This window comes from Aulonocara stuartgranti (assembly GCF_965226115.1).
Source record: "Aulonocara stuartgranti genome assembly, chromosome: 3".
NCBI lineage: Eukaryota > Metazoa > Chordata > Actinopteri > Cichliformes > Cichlidae > Aulonocara > Aulonocara stuartgranti.
In genome coordinates, this window is record NC_138941.1 from 12,105,121 (window position 1) to 12,124,342 (window position 19,222).

A 19,222-nucleotide genomic window follows, 5' to 3' on the forward strand; every position below is an offset into this window, starting at 1 on the left:
TAATAATATGTATGCATTAAGTCCATAGTAACTACATAAACTGCAAAAAAAACCTCTGCTCATCCATCTCTGTGTGTATCAGGATACATTTGGTTCATAATACACAGAAAAATCAGAGTTATTACCTGTAATAAATGTGAAAGATTCCTGCAGTGATAACCAGGCAGGACTGAAACACATCCAAGCTGTCACCACGGTAACAGCACCGCCCATCCACAGGTGAGGGGAGGAGCAAAAAGAGGGACTTTGACCATTTTATACTAAAAACACTCAACTAATGTTTCTAATATGAAACAAATAAGCCCACATTAATGTGAGCGTTTATTAAATAATAATAATGATGATTTCCTCCTGATCTCATTTCCACAGCAGAGAAAACTGTGGTGTATATTGAGGTGGAGGGTGTGGTCTGTGGCTCAGGTGTAGAGTGAGGGTGGGGTGCACCACAGCAGCATGCTGGGACTGCTGAGGGTGGAGGAGGGAGTGATGATGACATCAGAGCTGCAGCACAGAGACCAGTGAACACACAGTCTGTTCATCTTTGCATAGATACAATATACAGCACAATATTGAATGACAGACACGCTGTGGGAGCTTCCACAGATACACTGACGTCAGCATCCAGAGTCCTCCTGCTGCTCCCCCCTCAGAGCCCCGTGATCAGCACCAACACATTCAGTTAGATGACAGAGTCCAGCTGCAGCTAGAATCAGCTCCCCTCTGTGAACAACAGCACAGCGTCAGTGTTTCACACTCAGTGAAAGGAGGAAACAGCAGAAGAACACCATGTGTGCTACGTTTCCCAGGACACACTACAAACTGCACAAATACAGAGCAGCACGTGGAAGGACCTGGAGCTGCATTTACAGAGCTGCAGACAGCGTGATGTCCTGTATGGACAGGTGGAAGGAACCAAGTCCTCAGCTGGAACACTCGTGTTTGTCCACAGACAGGAAACACAGCAGGAAACTTCCTCACAGAAGTGCAGCTCATGGATAACACACTTCCTGTCAGTCAGAATGAGGCTGCAGCCAAACACAGAAAGGTGTTTTTGTCCAGATGAGCCCAGAGAAGAAACACGAGTGTTCACAGACATCAGAAGCTCAGAGAGGTGAAACATGAGGTTGGAGTCCTCGTCAGCATCCAGAAGAGCTGCTGTGAAACCCTGAGTACTCATGACAGACTCTGATGACACAAACACATCATGATTCAAACAGAAAGACAAACATGGAGCTCCTGATCCTCCTGCATGAGAACAAGCTGACATGAGCGCTGTGTCTGAGAGTGTCTCCCTGTCACAGTGACAATAACACAGCTGCTGCTCACAGTCATTAAACTGACCTGAGGTCAGCTGTGCTCCTTACATATGAACCATGTGACCTCACATCAGTGCTGTGGATGACTGTAGTCATAGAAGAGTAGAGCTGTAGCAGGTGGTGTGAGGAGGAGGTGGTGTATTCTAGTTAACGCAGTACTGAAACACTCCAGCAGAGGGCGCTGTTAAGTCCTTATTGTAACACAGTTACTGTGTGCAGTTAGACTTCATACATAATCTGCACTTATTTCCATCAGACATGCTGTCAGTAAATGATTGGTTTCTATTGATTCTACTTCCTGTTGACTCGTTTGATGACAGTGAAACAATCACAGCTGATTGTGTGATGATGTAAACTGTCACTGTTACATTCAGTGTGTGTGACATAATGTTAGTGCAGGCTGATAACAGCCTGGTTCTGTTAGAAACACATGAACGTGTCCATAGATCAGTGTGTGTTTAACATGAGAGCTTCAGCCCTGCTGATGTGTTAAATAAAGACATGCAGGAAAACTGATGAGACTCTGAAATAACTCTTTATATTTATAATGTAACTCTGCATCAAAAGAACAACAAAGGATCCCAGACAGGTTTCTGTGAACAAAGACCATTCTGATGTTTCTGTGTTTCTAACACTTTGACATTATTAGTAAACAGACTGCAGTGAGCAGCATTTATAAAGAGCTTCTATATAAAGATATGACAGCTGTTTGACAAGTTTATCACTCTGTGTTTGGACCTGATCAGTCCAGCTGTTTACTTGAAACATGTTCATTTACCTGTTCTGTTATATTCATGTTCTTGTCTCTGTTGAAAACACATTTTAATGTCCCTCAGATTTTTCTCCCAGATGAATAAATATAAAAATGACACAAACTGACTGCAGCTACTTTTTGTCCTTTGTGTCAAAAACCTTCATGTGACTCATGAGAGACACGTTTCAGCTGTTTGTGACAGATCAGAGGCCAACAAGTCATTTATAACACTTTCCATCATTGTTTAAAGTTCTCAGTGTTTCTGTGTTGCTGCGTATAGGATCTCCCAGCATCATCACTGTGCTGTCCAATCATTGTGTGCGAGGTTACCCTTATAGTGCGATGTGTGTTTGCACAAAGAGAAGCATGTGTGTCAAATATAAATAAGCACAGAACAGAAACAGCTGCTCGTTTCTTCTGTTTAGAGTCAAGTTAGTGTTTTGTGTCTTTGTTTGAGGCCTGATGTCGAGCAGAGGTGTGTGTAACTGCACTGCTCTGTTATATGTGTGAAGTGTGTGCTTCTCTTCAGCATCATCTTTGTCACTGCTGATTCCTTTGTGTCATCATGTGTTGAGAAGAGAGAACAGTTATAACGGAGGAGCAAAAGGAAGCCCTGAAATCTGCATCAACAAGGAAGTGTTGGCTCACCAGTGATCCCAGCAGAGCCACTGGTTTGGCTCCAGTTGTTCTAGATTCAATGATGTTGTTGCTACAGATACATGTCAGCATCTTTATTGAATTTTATATGAAGCAGAAATGGTGTCATTAGGAGAAAAAGAGGAGAACAAGTCCGGCGAGGAGGCAGCAGCTCTTAAAGATGAAACAGCAGCTCAGCCCTGAGCTCAGAGAGCTGCACATGAAAAAGCTCCTCAAGCAGATCCTGTCAGAGGTTTGTCATCAACAGGAGGAACTGTTCACATCATAGGATGAAGATGCTGTCAGCTGGATGAAGAAGGTTATTTAATGCAAACGTTCACACTGAAGTCAAATTGTTGTCGTGTTGAACAGATTCATGTACTGATCGTCTCCAGAATGTTAGAAGAGCTTCAATGAATCATTAGAAACAACTTACAGCTGCACAGCTGTGTCAAACACATCTGTGTGTCATTGTGGGATTGTTGTGTTTCTACATGTGACACACGTCTAAAACATGCACACAATCTGAACACAAACAGGGACTCATGTGTTCCCACAGCCAGATGCTGAGAGCCATTTCCTTGTAGTCCTGTGTCTACATACATGAACCATTAGATGTTATTGGAATGATTGTCAGCTCTGATAGTTTCATGTGTGTTTAGCTGGACGCTGTTTGATCCTCGACATGTTTAAAGGTGTCCAGTCCTGAGACACTGGGGCTGGAAACAGCTGTGATGTCATTGGACTGTCACACAGACAGAAGTGCATGAAGTGAGCAGCCGAGGAGCCGCTGATGTTTTGGATTCAACAGCATTTGAAAGGTCGACACAGACACATTTGCACACAGAAAGCTGAATCTGTCATATGCCACAGTGAACTCACTGTTCAGTGTTTTTCAGGAAGCTTCTTAACTGCCTCTGCTGCCAAACAAGCAGCTGATGTCCTTGAGAAGAAGCTGAAGAAGTCTTCAACAACAAATACAGGAAGTGGACTTTCAAATACTAGATTCACTTTAGACTCACAGAGAAATGACTCAGCCAGCTGTGTTTGACTATATGAAAGGTCAGTGTGTGTCTGCACACAGACTGTTGTGTTGGACTGTTATTCAGTTGTCTGCTGAATGTTTTCAAATGTCTGCATCTCAGCTGTGATGAGGCTGGGGGTCATGGGAGGCCACCGTAGCAGCCTCTTCAACATCATGACATCATCATAAATGCTGCTGGACTGTCTGATGGGCTGACGGTGAAAAAGCCGTCGGGAAGGAAACAGAAGACATTTCAGAGGCTGCAGCAGATTTCTTTGATTCGGGGCCTTTTTCAGCTTTATTGGACAGAGCAGTGAAGATAAGTGACAGCAAAGCAGAGAGAAAGGGGGCGTGGCCCGGGTCAAAGCCAGGCCAGCTGCTCTCCACCTCGTGGTCACCTGCTCATCCTAGTGAGCTCCACCAGCAGCCCTTTCACACACTTTACACTGTCAAACACTGTGTGTGGACCTCAGCTAACAACAGGCTACATTTAAGTCTGGACTACATGCTTTTATATTGTTTTTATTCCATCAGCAGCTCAACATCATGAGCAGCTTTGACATAAAGACATCAAACTCAAGCTGACTTTAAACTACTTTTAATACAGGGGCTCAAAAACAACAACATCTTTATTATATATCAGGACACAAAGTCGTTTCATCTCAAAGGGAAACAGCTTTATTTGGAATAACCAGCACTATCAACTGGTTTGGGATCTCCACCAGTTTCATGTCTTTGCAGCTTCTCCAACAAAGTTCCTGTAAAATCAGCATGTTTGTCTTTATTGGTTTGATAGTGATTGATTATTCAGTCCCAATCTGCTGTCATCTAAAGAACAAAATGATGTTTCTATGAGTCACAAAGCTCCAGATGTTGTCGGCTTCACAAAGAAAACAAAGAACTTAAACACAAAGTGTTTGGAGCCAAAATGTTCCCAAGCTGCTCTTTTTGAAATGGCAGAGGTACAGTGGTGTCTAACAGCACACTGTGGAAGGCAAACATGTTATTGTTGGATGAAACTTCATGAATCCTTTGTAGATTTGAGCTGTTGGAGCCTTTCTTTTCTCTTCAGGTGTACAGATGCTGAGGAGGCAGGTGAAGCAGGTGGAGCTGTTGTGATGCTGCAGAGGGTGTGTCTTAGTAACTCTGTGAGGCAGAACTGGATCCAACATTGTGGATGTGTTGATGTTGGAGCCATTAAGAGTCTCTGGCCACACTGTAGGATTTCCCTTTGATCCACTGTGGGGGCATTTTGGAGTCTGTCAGTGAAACTCTTCATGTTTGTGTTTGACTCCAGTTTATAGAAACAGAGAAATGTGTCATGCTTTTGTTCGGCCTCCACAAATACACACATTTGTTCATTGGTTGGACTTTTTGGAAGGAGACACATTGAAAACCATGTTAATAAGATCTTGTTGTTTCCTGTGGATCCGACACAGAGAGTGGACTTCAGACAGAAAGCGTGGAAGAGATTTTAGAGGCCGTGTGTGGCAACAGGAAGTTTCTGTGTGTTTGCTGATCTTACATGTGGAAAACAACACGTGATGTTTGTGAAGTCCTACAATGATCATTGTTCTCACAGCATTTTGAGTGGGAACAGTTCAAACTGGGAGTAGTGGGAGTTATTTACTGATTGAAACAAGCTGAATGTTTCTGTGACGATGAAGATCAGCAGCTCAGCTGATCAATGAACTGACATCTATCAGTCGTTTCATGAGATGAAGTCATCAGCAGACATTTGTTCTGACTGTGTGATGAATGTCAGAACGTCAGGGCTCTGCTTTAGTCACTGCTTGATGATCATTGGCTCATTGTTGAATCCAGGGCCCAGTCTGACCTCTGACCTTTGCTGCAGGTCTTCTGTGTTATCTCCACTTTCATGTCTGATCTTCTGCTGTATCGTCCAAAATAAACATCTGGATCATTTCCAACACTTCAGCAGATCTTTAGTTTGGGCAGTGCAGCACAGAATAACACATATTGTACTATACTGCCCACTTCCTGATCTTATTGGATCTGTGTGTGAGGTTGGTGAAGGAAACACATGTTTACTGAGTGAGTCGCTGCCATTAGGAACTAGTTTTTATATCACAGCCTGGAAATCACACAGGACCATTTCTGCAAGTGAAAAGTCGTCATTGGAGGAAAATCATTGTGTAGTTTGTGCGACTGAAGAATTGTCCCAACTACATGTGCTGCTGACCCTTGACCTTTCCTTTAGGTGCACAGAGGAGTCTGTGGGAACATCCAGAACTGAGGCATCTTGTGTACAAACGTGTTCAGACCAGATGTCAAATGATGTCAGATGTCATCCGTGAATGGATGCAACTGTGGATCGTTCCAATAAAATGAGGCAGTTTTGTAAGTACAAGCCCACTACAACCCATCATCAACATTTTAAATTACATTATACATCTTCACTGATATAAAGCACCACTATTTTAACCTGATTCACTTTTTCCACCCTAACAGTTCATTCCTCAAATCAAACAAGATATTTGACCCTAAAAAAATGCATCAACAAATAATTTTGTAATAAAATATTTATTCTTCAACTTTTACAAGTGAAATCAAACAAGTGTGTTTAAGAGTGAAACCAGAGTGGAAGCTGCTCATATAGAGTCCAACCCAGGCTAAAGTAAGCTGAGTAGAGCAGCACCATCAAAGTGTCGGCTCTCTGAACACGGTGCAAGATCGCCATCTGCAGGACAAAACTAGTTTTTCTCGCCCTCCTCGTCAACATCAAGATGATGTCATCGTACAGCAACTGATTCCCTGTCCGTCTGGAACAAAGCATTTACATTAAAAAAGACATTTACAGAAAATACAAACACCAACAACACATCTCATCATCACATGATATTTTATTATTTATTATATTATATATTTTTATTGTACCATCAACATCAACAAATACCAGCATATTTTCTTTGAGATTGAGTAGAGTGGACCTTTCCCTTGGTTCGCTTCCTGCTCGCAGCATCAGCTGACCTCTGACTTCCTGGTTAAGGTCTCTCAGCGTTGACTGGAATATCAAATCGGACTCACACCATGTTCTTGTAATGTGGTCATGTCTGTCCGCTGTTTGAAGAGCATCTCTGGCCTAAACACAATAGGAAGAACAACAACACGGCAAAAAAAAACAACACATTTCCATATTAGATGAAGGGCACCGTAACTGGAAATGGTAACATTCATCTGATGCTGCTTTGGATTTATCTTCTGTTTTAGATCAACTTTGATCACTTCGAGCCATCTTAAGTCCGTTTGTTCTAACTTCTCACTAACATCTCGTATGATTTCAGATCCCTGCTGTTCCCCAGCTGCCCTGTAGGTTTGTGCTTTGACCTCCAGAGGGCGACAAATCAGCACAGACAGAGAGCTCCATTCAAACTTTGCTGCCATCAGGAATAATTCTTCAAATATAATCATCAGTGTTTGAGCAGTTATGATATCAGGGACAATCTAGACATGTGTGACAATACTGAACATGTCACATGACACACCTCAAACATCATGTGATCCACTCTCAGTCTGCACTTTCATTCATGACTTCAACAGGTTGAAATGAGCTTTGAAGAAACATTCAGTGAAATAAATCTTTCATGGATTCATGTGAGCAGCAGATGAACTTTACAAAGAATCAGTGGATTTATCTTCTGTTTTAGATCAACTTTGATCACTTCGAGCCATCTTAAGTCCGTTTGTTCTTCTCACTCACTAACGTCTCATATGATTTCAGATCCCTGCTGTTCCCCAGCTGCCCTGTAGGTGGCCTCAGTGTGTCTCACACCATTTACAGATGATTACAGGTCGTTTACAGTTCAAACAGGTCCAACATAAGAAATATGTAGAAAATATCCTGCTATAACAGTTTGGGTCAAAGTGCAGATGTTCCAGATGTTCTGAGTCTGTCTGTGTTTCATGTTAACATGTAGATGTTGGACCAAAGTGAAGCTTTTTGATGTGACAGCAGGAATGTGAAGTGTAACTCTGAGCTGTAGGAAATGAAACTAAACGGACTTTTTCTCCTTTATTTATAGGAAAGTGTAGGAGAGCAACAGATGAACAAGCGTTACTGTAACAGGAAACATCAGAGGACCTTTATGTTCATCATCATCACTGTTTCCTTGTTCTGTCACAAACACACACTTCCTGCTCTCTCTCTGATGGATCTGATTGGCTGTTTCATTCACAGGAGGTCAGGGCGTCACACAAACAGCTTTAACTGCACAACGACACACTTTAAATCATCTGCAGACAAACCTGTGTGTTTGATTTATGAAGAAATAATAAAGACGTGTGTACAGCTGTCCATGAAGCAGCTTCTCACACAAACTCTGACACTTCAGCCACTTTAATTCCTGCAAAGCTGCGTAATAAAGAGCTGTGACTGCTATGAGCTGCTGATGATGACTGCATGAAGCTCTCAGCTGAAGCTTCTTTCATTTATTTTAATGTTAATGTCGCCTTTTTAAGTCTGTGTGAGGATTTTAATGACACACATTAAAGGAGCTTCTTTGATTAGAACCAAATTCATGTTGATTTTCAGCCTGAAATGATAAAAACTTTAATAATTCTGTTTATAATCATCAACCTGGAGACTAATGAAAAGTATAATAGTGAAAGAAAGCCTTTATTATTTGAGTAATGCCTGAATCTGCTCAGAGACAACACAGAGGTGTTGATGACAGTTTGACATTAACTGAATTAAAAACAAAGTGCTCTTATTGTGAAAATCTGCCTCCTACTTCTTTAAATCGTTTTTATGTATTTTTTAACCTCACAGTGAAACATTGAGGCATTAATCTGACACAGTTTGATCAGCAGCTGTGTTTTCACTGACGTTTCACTTTGATTTGTTCAGACTGAGCAGAGAGGATCGGTTCTCTGTGTGCGCACTGCTGAGAAACACAAGCTCATTTCTGCTGTTTCATGAAAAGTGTTATGGAGGAACAAGAAGTTCAGCCTCTAAACTCTCAGCGTGAGGACTGAGTGAAGAGTTTCAGAGCAGAGAGTTTTGGCTCACAGCTTTTAGCGTCTACACAAAGAGACGATTACGCACTTGATCTGAGAACATCTCCACCTCCTACAAACAAACTCTCCTACGAGCAGCTGTCACAACCACAACAGGCAGAAGACTGGATTTCTTCAGGTCAGATTTCATGCAGTTTGCATAAATTGTGTGTCACAGACTTTGTAGTTCACATTTGTGTGACTCGTTTAAATCTTCTCCTCCTGAAAGTGAAACTCTTACAAACACATCAGGCCACAACCTGCTGCAGGTTAATGATTGATCTGAAGGCAGCTGACCTTTGAGCAGGAACTTGTGAGTCTTTTATTGTGTTTAGCACTGCCAAGTGCTGGCCTCTGCTTCCACCATCACATTTACACTGGTAGGTTCAGCACTGCTGCCTGCTTCAGACTGAATCCAGCAGCACAAAGACACAAGTTAATAAAATCAGCATCTATTCCTTTATCACTGCTTTGTTACAGAGGAGAACAACGCTCCAGTAACGCGTAATCCGATTATTTTTTTGAAGTAACGAGTAAAGTAAGGGAATACTATTGCAAAAACAGTAATTAGATTACCGTTACTTTCCCGTAGGAACGCTGCGTTACTGCGTTACTAAAACCGTGATTTTTTTGCGAGAATGTCTCACGACAGTGACGTAAGCGAGTGCGACGTTAGTGACAACAGCTGTGTGCAGATCAACAATGGATCATATATCGAGTGCAGAGAGAGTATGAGCGTGCAGCGTTTAAAGCGTGGAAGTACTGACCTTACTTTGAGTTTGATTCCATAAAAAGTGACAAAAACATTAGTGTCCGCTGTGCGTGGGAAGAAAACTTCTTTTTACAGCGAAAAAACCCCTAAACTTCCAACAAGCACCGAGTAGCTACGACGTAATGGGAAACTCACAGAGAAACTCACGGATTCTTCCACTGACCGCGGCACACCTGCACCAGGGTAAACCTCCGCCTACCCCACTCCTGCTTTACAGGTGAAAATAGAGCAACAGGACCGCTGAGTCTTTGACTTTATTTATTTTCTGCTGTGTTTTACTTGCATCTATTTGAAAGACTGAGTGTAAACACAAAAAATATTTTATTTTATGTGCTGGAATGTGCAGAAAATAGGTTTAAATGTTAAACTAATTTCTTCCAGTCAGAGAATGTTGCAGATAATTACATTTTTGCTTGATGCATAAAGTTAAAAGATTAAATCTAATAAAACAAGTTTTAAAAAGAGACTTTTCCATTTGATTACATTTTGTATGATGGATTATGTAGAAAAAGTAGAATTGGGCTGAAAGATCTATCGCTTTATCACCTACTCAGGTTGTAAATCGTGTTTTTAAAAAGTAACTAAGTAACTAATTACTTTTGAAAATAAGTAATCAGTAAAGTAACGGGATTACTTTTTGGGGGAAGTAATCAGTAATTAGTTACTGATTACTTTTTTCAAGTAACTTGCCCAACACTGGACAGAGTGTTGGCTTCATCACCGACACACGTCACCACATCAGGAAACAGCTGGTTCAGTGAGTATTTAAGGTTCACTGCAGACAAACTGGAGAAAAACGAATCACATGAAACATTTGTTACTGGTTTCTGACCTCGTCGTAGAGACTCACATACCTGTGTTCTGCTATCAGTGTGATCACATGTGCTGGTACAGTTTGCCAGGTTGACCCATGTAACCTCCACTATCCTGTAGACGTGGAATATGTTTCACATATGGATCGCTTCATTACTCGACTATGACTGTGTGCTTCACAGGTGCTTACTGAAGTGCTGCTTTACACAAAACCAGACAGTAAAAATAAGAACTGCAGGTCCAGACCACAGGTTTATGTGTTGATAATGATGATGTGCAGTCACTCATTGTCACAGGATACTTCCTGCAATGATGCTACAGGTCACGCAGTTCTGCAGAAGTGGAGGAAACAGATGCTTTTCCTAACAGAGACACTTTAATGACTTAAAGAATCTAACTGACACACAAACCTCAGTTTGTCTGACATTCATGAGAGTAAATGCTCCTGAATGTTCTGTTAGTTCACTGGATGTTCACCTGACTTCAAATGTAAAGATCCCTGAGACAAACTCTCACGAGTTCAGCGGCGACGCGATCGCACAACCAGCCGCGACGTTAAAGGCCGACGCGCTCACTACCTTTGGTTACAGCTCTCAGCTCACACGACATACACAAAAATAATGACAACACGAGTCCTCTGTAGGACGTCACTGTGGTTTACTGACAATGTTCTCAACAACAGACGCACAACCCTGGTTTGGTCTGGTTATTTGTGTTGTACGGCTTCGTTGGTCTGACGAGCTTTTAGGGATGTCAGCAGAAGGATTTCACGTGCTGAGGTCATATTTATGAATCAACCTGAACAGCTAATACTTTACCTCTTTATTTTATAACACATATGAACACGTTATAGTAGATTTGTGCAATGTGTGTTTCACGTCTTTATGGGCGTATAGATCTGTAAACAGGCTGATGGGTGTGTGTCTGTTTATTGTAGCGGTGCAGAAATGTTAAAAATGATGATAATAACAACACTTCTCACATCAGGCTACAACACAAACCTCCTGATAGCTGCAAACACCAAAACCCCCAACGACAGGCGCACAAAGAGCGAGCAGGGACCCACCCTGACAGCATGTGAGCCTCCTACTACGACTCACTGTGGAGCAACACAACACCAGGAGACGGAGGATACGAGAGAGGATACAACTGCTGTGGGGGAGCAGCCACACACTCCACAGGAGACGACGGGGTGAGAGATGGTTCGGTGCTCCTAACATCATGTGGACGCTCGTCTGCACATAAACAAACCTCACCTAACCCCACCTCCTTTCTCTTTTTGCAGGGTGGGGTGCTCCATCCTTACACACTTTGCACCACGTGGCTCTCCATCTATTCGTTTACCTTCTTGGGTCTCTTCCTCCTCTGTCCCAGCCCATTGAGGCGATCGCTGGGGTCCAGCCTGTAGTGGGAGTGGCTGTCCTCGCTCATCCTGTCCCCGTCCACTCCGGGTTATTCCTTTCTTCTTTCTGTCCTCTGAATCGAGCTGACCTCTCTCCTCTCTGGTCCTCGCTCTCTGAGCCGGCGGAGCATGAGAGAGAGGAGTGGTTGGGGAGAGGGAGGGGAGACGAGCGAGGGAGGGAGGGAGCACAATGGTGTTGCCATGGCAGCAGCTGCCACCAGTGTTTATCTGGAAACCAGAATAGTTGCCACACGTTGCCACACTCGCACACTCGGCAGCCATACGTTTGTGTGCGACCTGCCCGTGGCTTCCTCGTTACAGACACACCGAGAGGAAACGCTCAGACACAAGGCCGAACATGAACAAACACTCGTGTGTGGGAGGAACAGGGCACAGACTCCACGCCGCCGTTAAAGATGGCGTGTGTGCTAAACGGAGCTGTGCGCTGATCGATTAGTCAAGTGAAAAAAACAAAGGAAGCTGTCTGGATGGAGTTTGCTGCTCCCACTAATCAAAGAGATGCATCACAGCTGGAGCTGATTGATGCACGAGCGACCGTTTGCACCACCGACTCCACGCTTGTGTTTCCTTTCTGCACCATGTTGTTAACACTGACCCCACACGGTGTTCATGAGCTAAAGAAATCAGGATGATTTCACGGACTCGTCTGCACAAAGCATTTTGTAGGTTACAGCATGAAACGACTGTAATCTCCACATTTACACTCACAGTTTCTGTTTTACTCTCAAACTGATCAATAACAGCTTTCCTGTGTAACAAACACACAAAATAAAACAACTGTACCACCAATCAAACACAAGGAAAATAAATGATATTGTGAGTTCAGCAGTGGGTCTGTGACCGGTGTGTAAGAGGACGATAGATGAGTGGGTGTTTGTAGAAACAACCTTTGTGATTTAAATGTGAGACAGCAAAGCGTCAGACAGAAGCCTGAGCTGAATATTTCCTGTGATATGAAGTCACCGTGTTTGGGTCGGTCAGTCGACTACTACTCAGTGAGTGTCCCACACACACACAGACCCACACAGACCCACACACACACAGACCCACACAGATCTTAATGATGGCCTCAGGCTTTGAGCTCCCACTAACAGCAGGTCCCAGCAGCATCCCATCAATAGTGATGAAAAATGCAGCTACAGCTGCTTTTCCACTACTGGAAGTTAATCAGGTCAAAGCTGGAGCTTCACCCTGTTCAGACTGAACCATGTGAGCCGGCCTCGCTCCACAGAGGACGCCTCCAGGACAAACGTGGGCTCCATCGAGGCCCACAGCTGCTGTGACATCGTGGACGTGTTCTTCAGCTTGTTTTTCAAACAATCTCAGCAAACGTGCCAAAATCATGTTCAGGGAGACTCTGTGGCACACAATCCAAAAACAAAGAAGGCTAAAGGACATGCTCTGTCCTCTGTGTGACCCACAGTCGTGGCTCAAATGTGGGACTGTGGCCTGGTGTGACCTGAACACTGTGGGAACCTGAGGGGCAAATCTGAGGATTTCATTTGGCTTTTTCATTAGAGATAAGATGGATTATGTGAATGAAAAGGCAACACACACACACACGTAGGGTAGCTGTAGCCCGACTGGCTCATCTGCTAATCAGAGGGTTGCTGGTTCGATACCTGGGATCCAAAGTGCAAACTCTTGGGGAACGAGTCTACTTTGTGTGCATCTGAGGTTGAAGCGGAGCTGGTTTCAATAAACTGCTAGTTTCCCTTTCATACTCCTGAAGGACGTTCCTCACAAAGAGCGAGGCAGCAAGTCTGTGCAGGTCCTCAGTCATGCAGGTCAGCGTCGTCTGAAGAGCTTCTCAGTTTCATCTCTCACCCAGTTCCAAGCCCAGTTTGTGTCCCAGATACATGCCGCCGATGGCCAGGAAGTGACATCACTGGATCAGTTATGAGAGCGAACCCTTCAAGACTCAAACCTGCCTGGCAACGAGGGAAACGGCTACACAGGAAGTCCAGTGACGGGGTGCAGATGTTCCATCACCGGGATGTCATCGCTTGTTGTGTTTGCGTCACGGGACTTCCAGGTTGTGTTGCTGTAACAGCCCCACCCACACCGAGGTGGTGCTCAACTGTAACTGAGAAACAGCGTCGAGTAGAGTCAAGTTGAGCTGAGGCAGTTATGTTCTACTGGAAAAGAGGCGACTGTGGCTCAGGACGTCAGTCGGTAGTTCGATCCCCGGCTGCTCCAGTCTGCGTGCCAAAGTCACCTTGGGCGGGATACTGGCCCCTGTTGCTGCCAGTGCTTTTATTAGATGCTCTGGAACTGGTTTAGTGCTTAGGGAGGGTAGAAGAGTGCTATATAAGTGCTATATAAGAACCAGTGCATTTACCATTTACCATTACTCTGGTTGCCAGTTTGCTACGGTCACCAGCGGTTTGTACAGAGGACACAGACCTGTATGTGAACAGATAGGGAGAGTGTTTAACTCCAGAGGAAAAGAGGCTTTCAGGTGCTGCATGTTCCACATGTGCACTGCACATCTGCAGCTAGTAGCTGAGGAGTGGTGTCCACGCACGCGACGTCCATACCCCCTCTGTCCTCCACAGGGGCTGAGATCCAGCTCTTTGGGCCCTCACAACCCCAACATCGCTCTCACACACAGCACCTGCTCCAGTCAGCTGATTAGACAGCTCATTGTGTGTGTGCGAGGTGAATTAAGGTTATTATAAAGGACATTCAGATATCATCTCTCATCTGGGAGAGCAGCCAGCAGCTGCAGGAGGTGAGCATCCAACGACATGATGAACCCAAAGACTCCAGCTCAGCCAAACTACAGTTACAGATTACAGTTACACTCCTAACTGTTCCTGCAGTATTTAAGAAAGACGTCAGTGATTCAGACCAAAACTGCTCTGCTAACTTCACATTTACTAAACATTAATGTTCCCAACACAGATTTACATGAGAATGACAGGACATCATAGCCCCCCCTGCCCCCCCTGATATTACATCACTTCAATCCCAAACAGAAGGAAAGGAAAGATCAAATCTGTCTTGAACCTCTGCTTCAAAGTTACAGGAACACTGGAGTCACTCTCACTGTCAGAGACCTCAGTGTGTTGGAAGCTGCTAGAAGAAGCAGATGGGGGAGAGGAAGAGGAGGGCCACGGTGCTGATCTGAGGAAGTCTTCTGATCAAACCACAGCAGACCAACAAGCCCGACGTCGTTCTGATCCAACATGAAGGCTTCCATCTGTCTATTCTGTCACATCGCACACGTCTCAAGTCATCCTGTTCAACCCATCACAACATAATAGTAACAATAAAACAAAGGCAGTGGAGCGTTCACCACGAGCTTCTACAAAAGTGCACGTTCATTTTAATAAAACTGTTTTTACAGCAGTGTGCGAACATTAATATGTTGTAACCAAACGTTTGTTACACCAGCTGCACTGAACCTGTGGAGACTGGAAGTTATTTGCTGCTGGTTTGTTCAGACCTGTTACTGCACACCTTGCATAGTTTGCATAGTTTCCTTCACTGCATGCAAAGAGACGAGGCGGGTGGAAACCTGCGACCCTGATCACATCACCAGTCCATCACAGTCAAACACTCACGGCTGTAATCTATTTCAAATCAAAGTGTTTGCACGGTGAGAAGAAGCTGGCGTCGCTGGGGGAGCGTGCGCCCGGCTGCACTTAAACACAATCTTCATTGGTGCTGTGAAACATCCACGTCTCACTTCATCTGCAAAGAAACCTGATGCATCGCTTTGGAAATATTTGAAATCCCTCATTTGTCACTATGCACGACGAGTCGACCGGCTGACCAACCTCAGGTTATGCAGCGAGTGCTGAGAAGCAGCTAAATGGCTGCAGTGACTTTATTCCCTGAGTGGGTGTGTGTGCATGAAAGCCAAAGGGGGGCTGTGTAAGAGACAAGGGGAGTCTCTGTTGTGCTCACAAAGAGGAAACCAAGATCTGGATTTTATGGCCGAAAGAAGAAAACATCTTTTCAAAGTTTCCCAGGCCCACTGTGGAGACGCCCACAGCTCCCAGTGACACTGACCCACACTGACACCACCTCCATTCCTCACTGTGATAGGCCGGGAGGAGAAGATCCACACACACATTCACATCAGGACAAAGTCCCACATTCCCCTGTGCCCCACACACACACACACACACACACACACACACACACACACACACACACACACACGTCCTGCATGCTAAGAAGTGAGTGAAGGATGCAGAGGTGCTGAGACGGACACTGAGGATGTGGGAGCACAGACACCGTTCAGCCTGTGTTTGTGTATCAGAATGAATCAGGCAGAAAAACATTAAAAGCAAACTGGTTGTCCTAAAGTGAATCAGGCTGCAGTCAAACTTCAGCTGATCTCTCATCAAAGCTCCCAGATCGATTCGTGCTCCAGTTTCACCATTTCAGCAACACTGTGGGAGAACGGGGTCAGCTTCCAGCAGGGGCCACGATTATGCACAGAAGGAAGACGGGACACGGCCGGTCCTTCAACCATCGTATGGATGTAAGAGCCTAACACAGGTAACACAGGTCACAGCAGCAGAGCTGGCAGCAGCTTTGTGCGCTTGTAGAAAACTCAGCGGTACTGCAGAGGTTGTGTACTTTACCAGGGAAACGTATGTATTTTGTGTGTGGTTGAAGATTTCCAGGTTGTGTGTTCTCCTGTTTTATTCAGTTTATCAGAAGTCAGCAACTAAAATGTAAAAGCAGCTAAAAAGAAAAGACAATGATAGCATTGTGTGCACAGTGTGTTACAGAGCTGTTGGTGGCAGTCCAATCCAATCCAATCTTATTTATAAAGCACTTTAAAATAGCCAGCACAGGAACAAAGTGCTGCACGGAAAATAAGTTAAAACAATAGAACAACAGAAAACAGCAAAATAAATAAATAAAACACATAAAACATCAAATGAAAACAAAACAAGATAAAACAGCATCGAATCACCTAAAAACAACTGAAATAAAAACCAACATCTCACGTGGTGTCAAAGCTCAGGGTAAAGAGGCGGGTTTTCAAGACTTAAAAACAGGTAAAGAAGTGGCCTGTCTGATCTCCAAAGGAAGCTCGCTCCACAGTTTGCAGCTGCTACAGCAAAAGCAGGATCTCCTCTAAGTTTACGCCCAGTCCTGGGTACATGCAGGAGCAGCTGATCAGCTGGCCTGTATGAGGCTGTCGCAGCTCAGAGAGATGAGATGGGGCGAGGCCATGGAGAGCTTTAAAAGTAAATAAAAGAATTTAAAAATGAATCCTAAAAGAAATGGGCAGCCAGTGACGTGAAGCTAAAACAGGGGAAATGTGCTCAAACTTTCGAGTGCCAGTTAAAAGACGAGCTGCAGCATTTTGACTAATATATGATGCGCTGACCCCAACATGAAGGTCATCACAGTAATGCAGCCGAGTGCTGACAAAGGCCTGGATCACTGTCTCAAAGTGCTGCCGTGAAAGAATTGGCTTTGTTTTTGCAGCTGCCTGAGCTGAAAGAAGCTAGATTTGACCACTGCCTTGATTTGACCACTGCAGGTAGAATGAAATGCCAGCATGTTGTTCACACTTCTTACCCGAGCTGTTCTCCAGCGCATCCGTGAGTGTGGCTGTGAACAGAGGAAGCACTCGAGCAGAAAGTGCTCGTGTGAATGAGTTCAGAGTAGAGCAGCTCGATGTGGGAACAACTCGTGGCGTTCATTTAGAGAACAAACATGTTCATGGTTACTGTATCTCCTCAGCCGAGCCGCCCTTCGTGCCCCTCCCACAGCCACATGCTCCGTCAGCCTGCCTGGCAGAGAGGGAGGGGGGCGTCTGGCCTAGTGCCAGGCTCTCTCAATATTTTATGAGAGGGAGGGGAGGGAGGAGGTGCAGCGGGTTGGTTGGGGGTTAAGAGACTAGCTACACTGAACTACGACGGGGAAACAATTATCCTCCCTGCTGAATTTATAAGTTTGCTCACTTACAGAGAAATGAACAGTCTCTGATTTTTACCTGAGTTTAGAAACATCGAACAAAAAACATATCAGTTATGAACAGATCTGCATGTCCCTGAATGAAGTGTGTGATCCTCTACAACCCTGGATCCCACAGACTGGCTGTGGGACTCTCAGCATATACATGCAAAGGGCGTCAGCATGAAGCTCGGTGACTGTGGGTGCAGCAGTTCTGACCATGATGTGATCTGTCAGCCTCATGGGCGGAGGATGATCATAGGAAAGGTGCTGGATGGGCCCAAACTCACACAGGAGGAGCTGGTTAATGGTGAGAAGGCAGGTGGATGACAGTCACCACATACTGGTAACACTGGTAGAGGATTGAACTACTGCAGCACCCACGCGGTTTAGCATGTACAAGCCCGTCTGAGGTTTGACCGTCTGGATGATTGGCTGAAGGCTGAGAAATGCTGAGTGTGACACACCAACATCCCCACAGTCAAACACACAGTGGTGGCCGTGGATGGGTGCAAACAAAGCAGTGGCTAAAGAAGAAGTGGGCTAGCCAGCCTCCAGAGCCTCCTTTACTAAATCTGTGGAAGCAGCTGTAAAGAGGAGTGGGCCAAAATCCCTCCGGACATGTCGGCACTTTTTGATCAGTTCAGATTCTGGGAGATGCTCTGATATAAAACATATATACAACAGAAACGAACAGAAATATCCGTTATTGTCCTGATTGGGGAAATCCCGGTGCTCCAGCAGCAGAGTGACGGGCAGGAGCAAAGTCTCACACAAATAAGAAACACGAGACTTACAGTAACAATAAGAGCTGAACAACATGGAACAGCAGCAGAGTGACGGGCAGGAGCAAAGCCTCACACAAATAAGAACTACGAGACTTACAGTAACAATAAGAGCTGAACAACATGGAACAGCAGCAGAGTGACGGGCAGGAGCAAAGCCTCACACAAATAAGAACTACGAGACTTACAGTAACAATAAGAGCTGAACAACATGTAACAGCAGCAGAGTGACGGGCAGGAGCAAAGCCTCACACAAATAAGAAACACGAGACTTACAGTAACAATAAGAGCTGAACAACATGGAACAGCAGCAGAGTGACGGGCAGGAGCAAAGCCTCACACAAATAAGAACTACGAGACTTACAGTAACAATAAGAGCTGAACAACATGGAACAGCAGCAGCGATGGAAACAACCTCGTGTTTGTTGGAGCAGGGATGGTTAGAAAGAGACGACGCTGCTTTGTGCACGGACCATATTTATGAGTACGAGTAGTGAGTTTAATGATATTTCAATTATGTGACAAATATCCAGTGTTGGGGAGTAACGGAGTACACGTACGAGTAACTGTATTCTGTTACAGTTACCGTTTAAACAGGTGGTATTTAGAATACAGTTACTTTGTTGAAATAAATGGATTACACTGCCTGTTGGGGAGTAACAGAATACACGTACGAGTAACTGTATTCCGTTACAGTTACTGTTTAAACAGGTGGTATTCAGAATACAGTTACTTTGTTGAAATAAATGGAT

The 19,222-nt window shown here is 44.5% G+C and overlaps 2 protein-coding genes across 3 annotated transcripts in view; one reads left to right on the forward strand and one right to left on the reverse strand.

Annotated features, from left to right (window-relative positions):
- Positions 1 to 19,222, forward strand: part of LOC309702172 (NACHT, LRR and PYD domains-containing protein 3-like) — a 270,070-nt gene that overhangs the window by 151,468 nt on the left and 99,380 nt on the right. The gene's annotated exons all lie outside the window — the stretch shown is intronic.
- LOC309702379 (uncharacterized protein) overlaps positions 5,757 to 19,222 on the reverse strand; it is a 41,762-nt gene continuing 28,296 nt past the window's right edge. The window contains exons 1-2 of one of the 2 annotated variants that reach the window (XR_014275463.1): positions 11,676 to 12,153; positions 5,757 to 6,833 (exon numbers count right to left, since the gene is read on the reverse strand). Coding sequence is in view for 1 of the 2 variants with exons in the window: in XM_082527090.1 (XP_082383216.1) it covers positions 6,484 to 6,513; positions 6,648 to 6,833 (216 nt within the window). In the remaining variant the exon portion in view is untranslated. Of the gene's footprint in view, positions 6,834 to 11,675; positions 12,154 to 19,222 lie in introns of those variants that run through there. The other variant, XM_082527090.1, reaches the window with a different exon arrangement.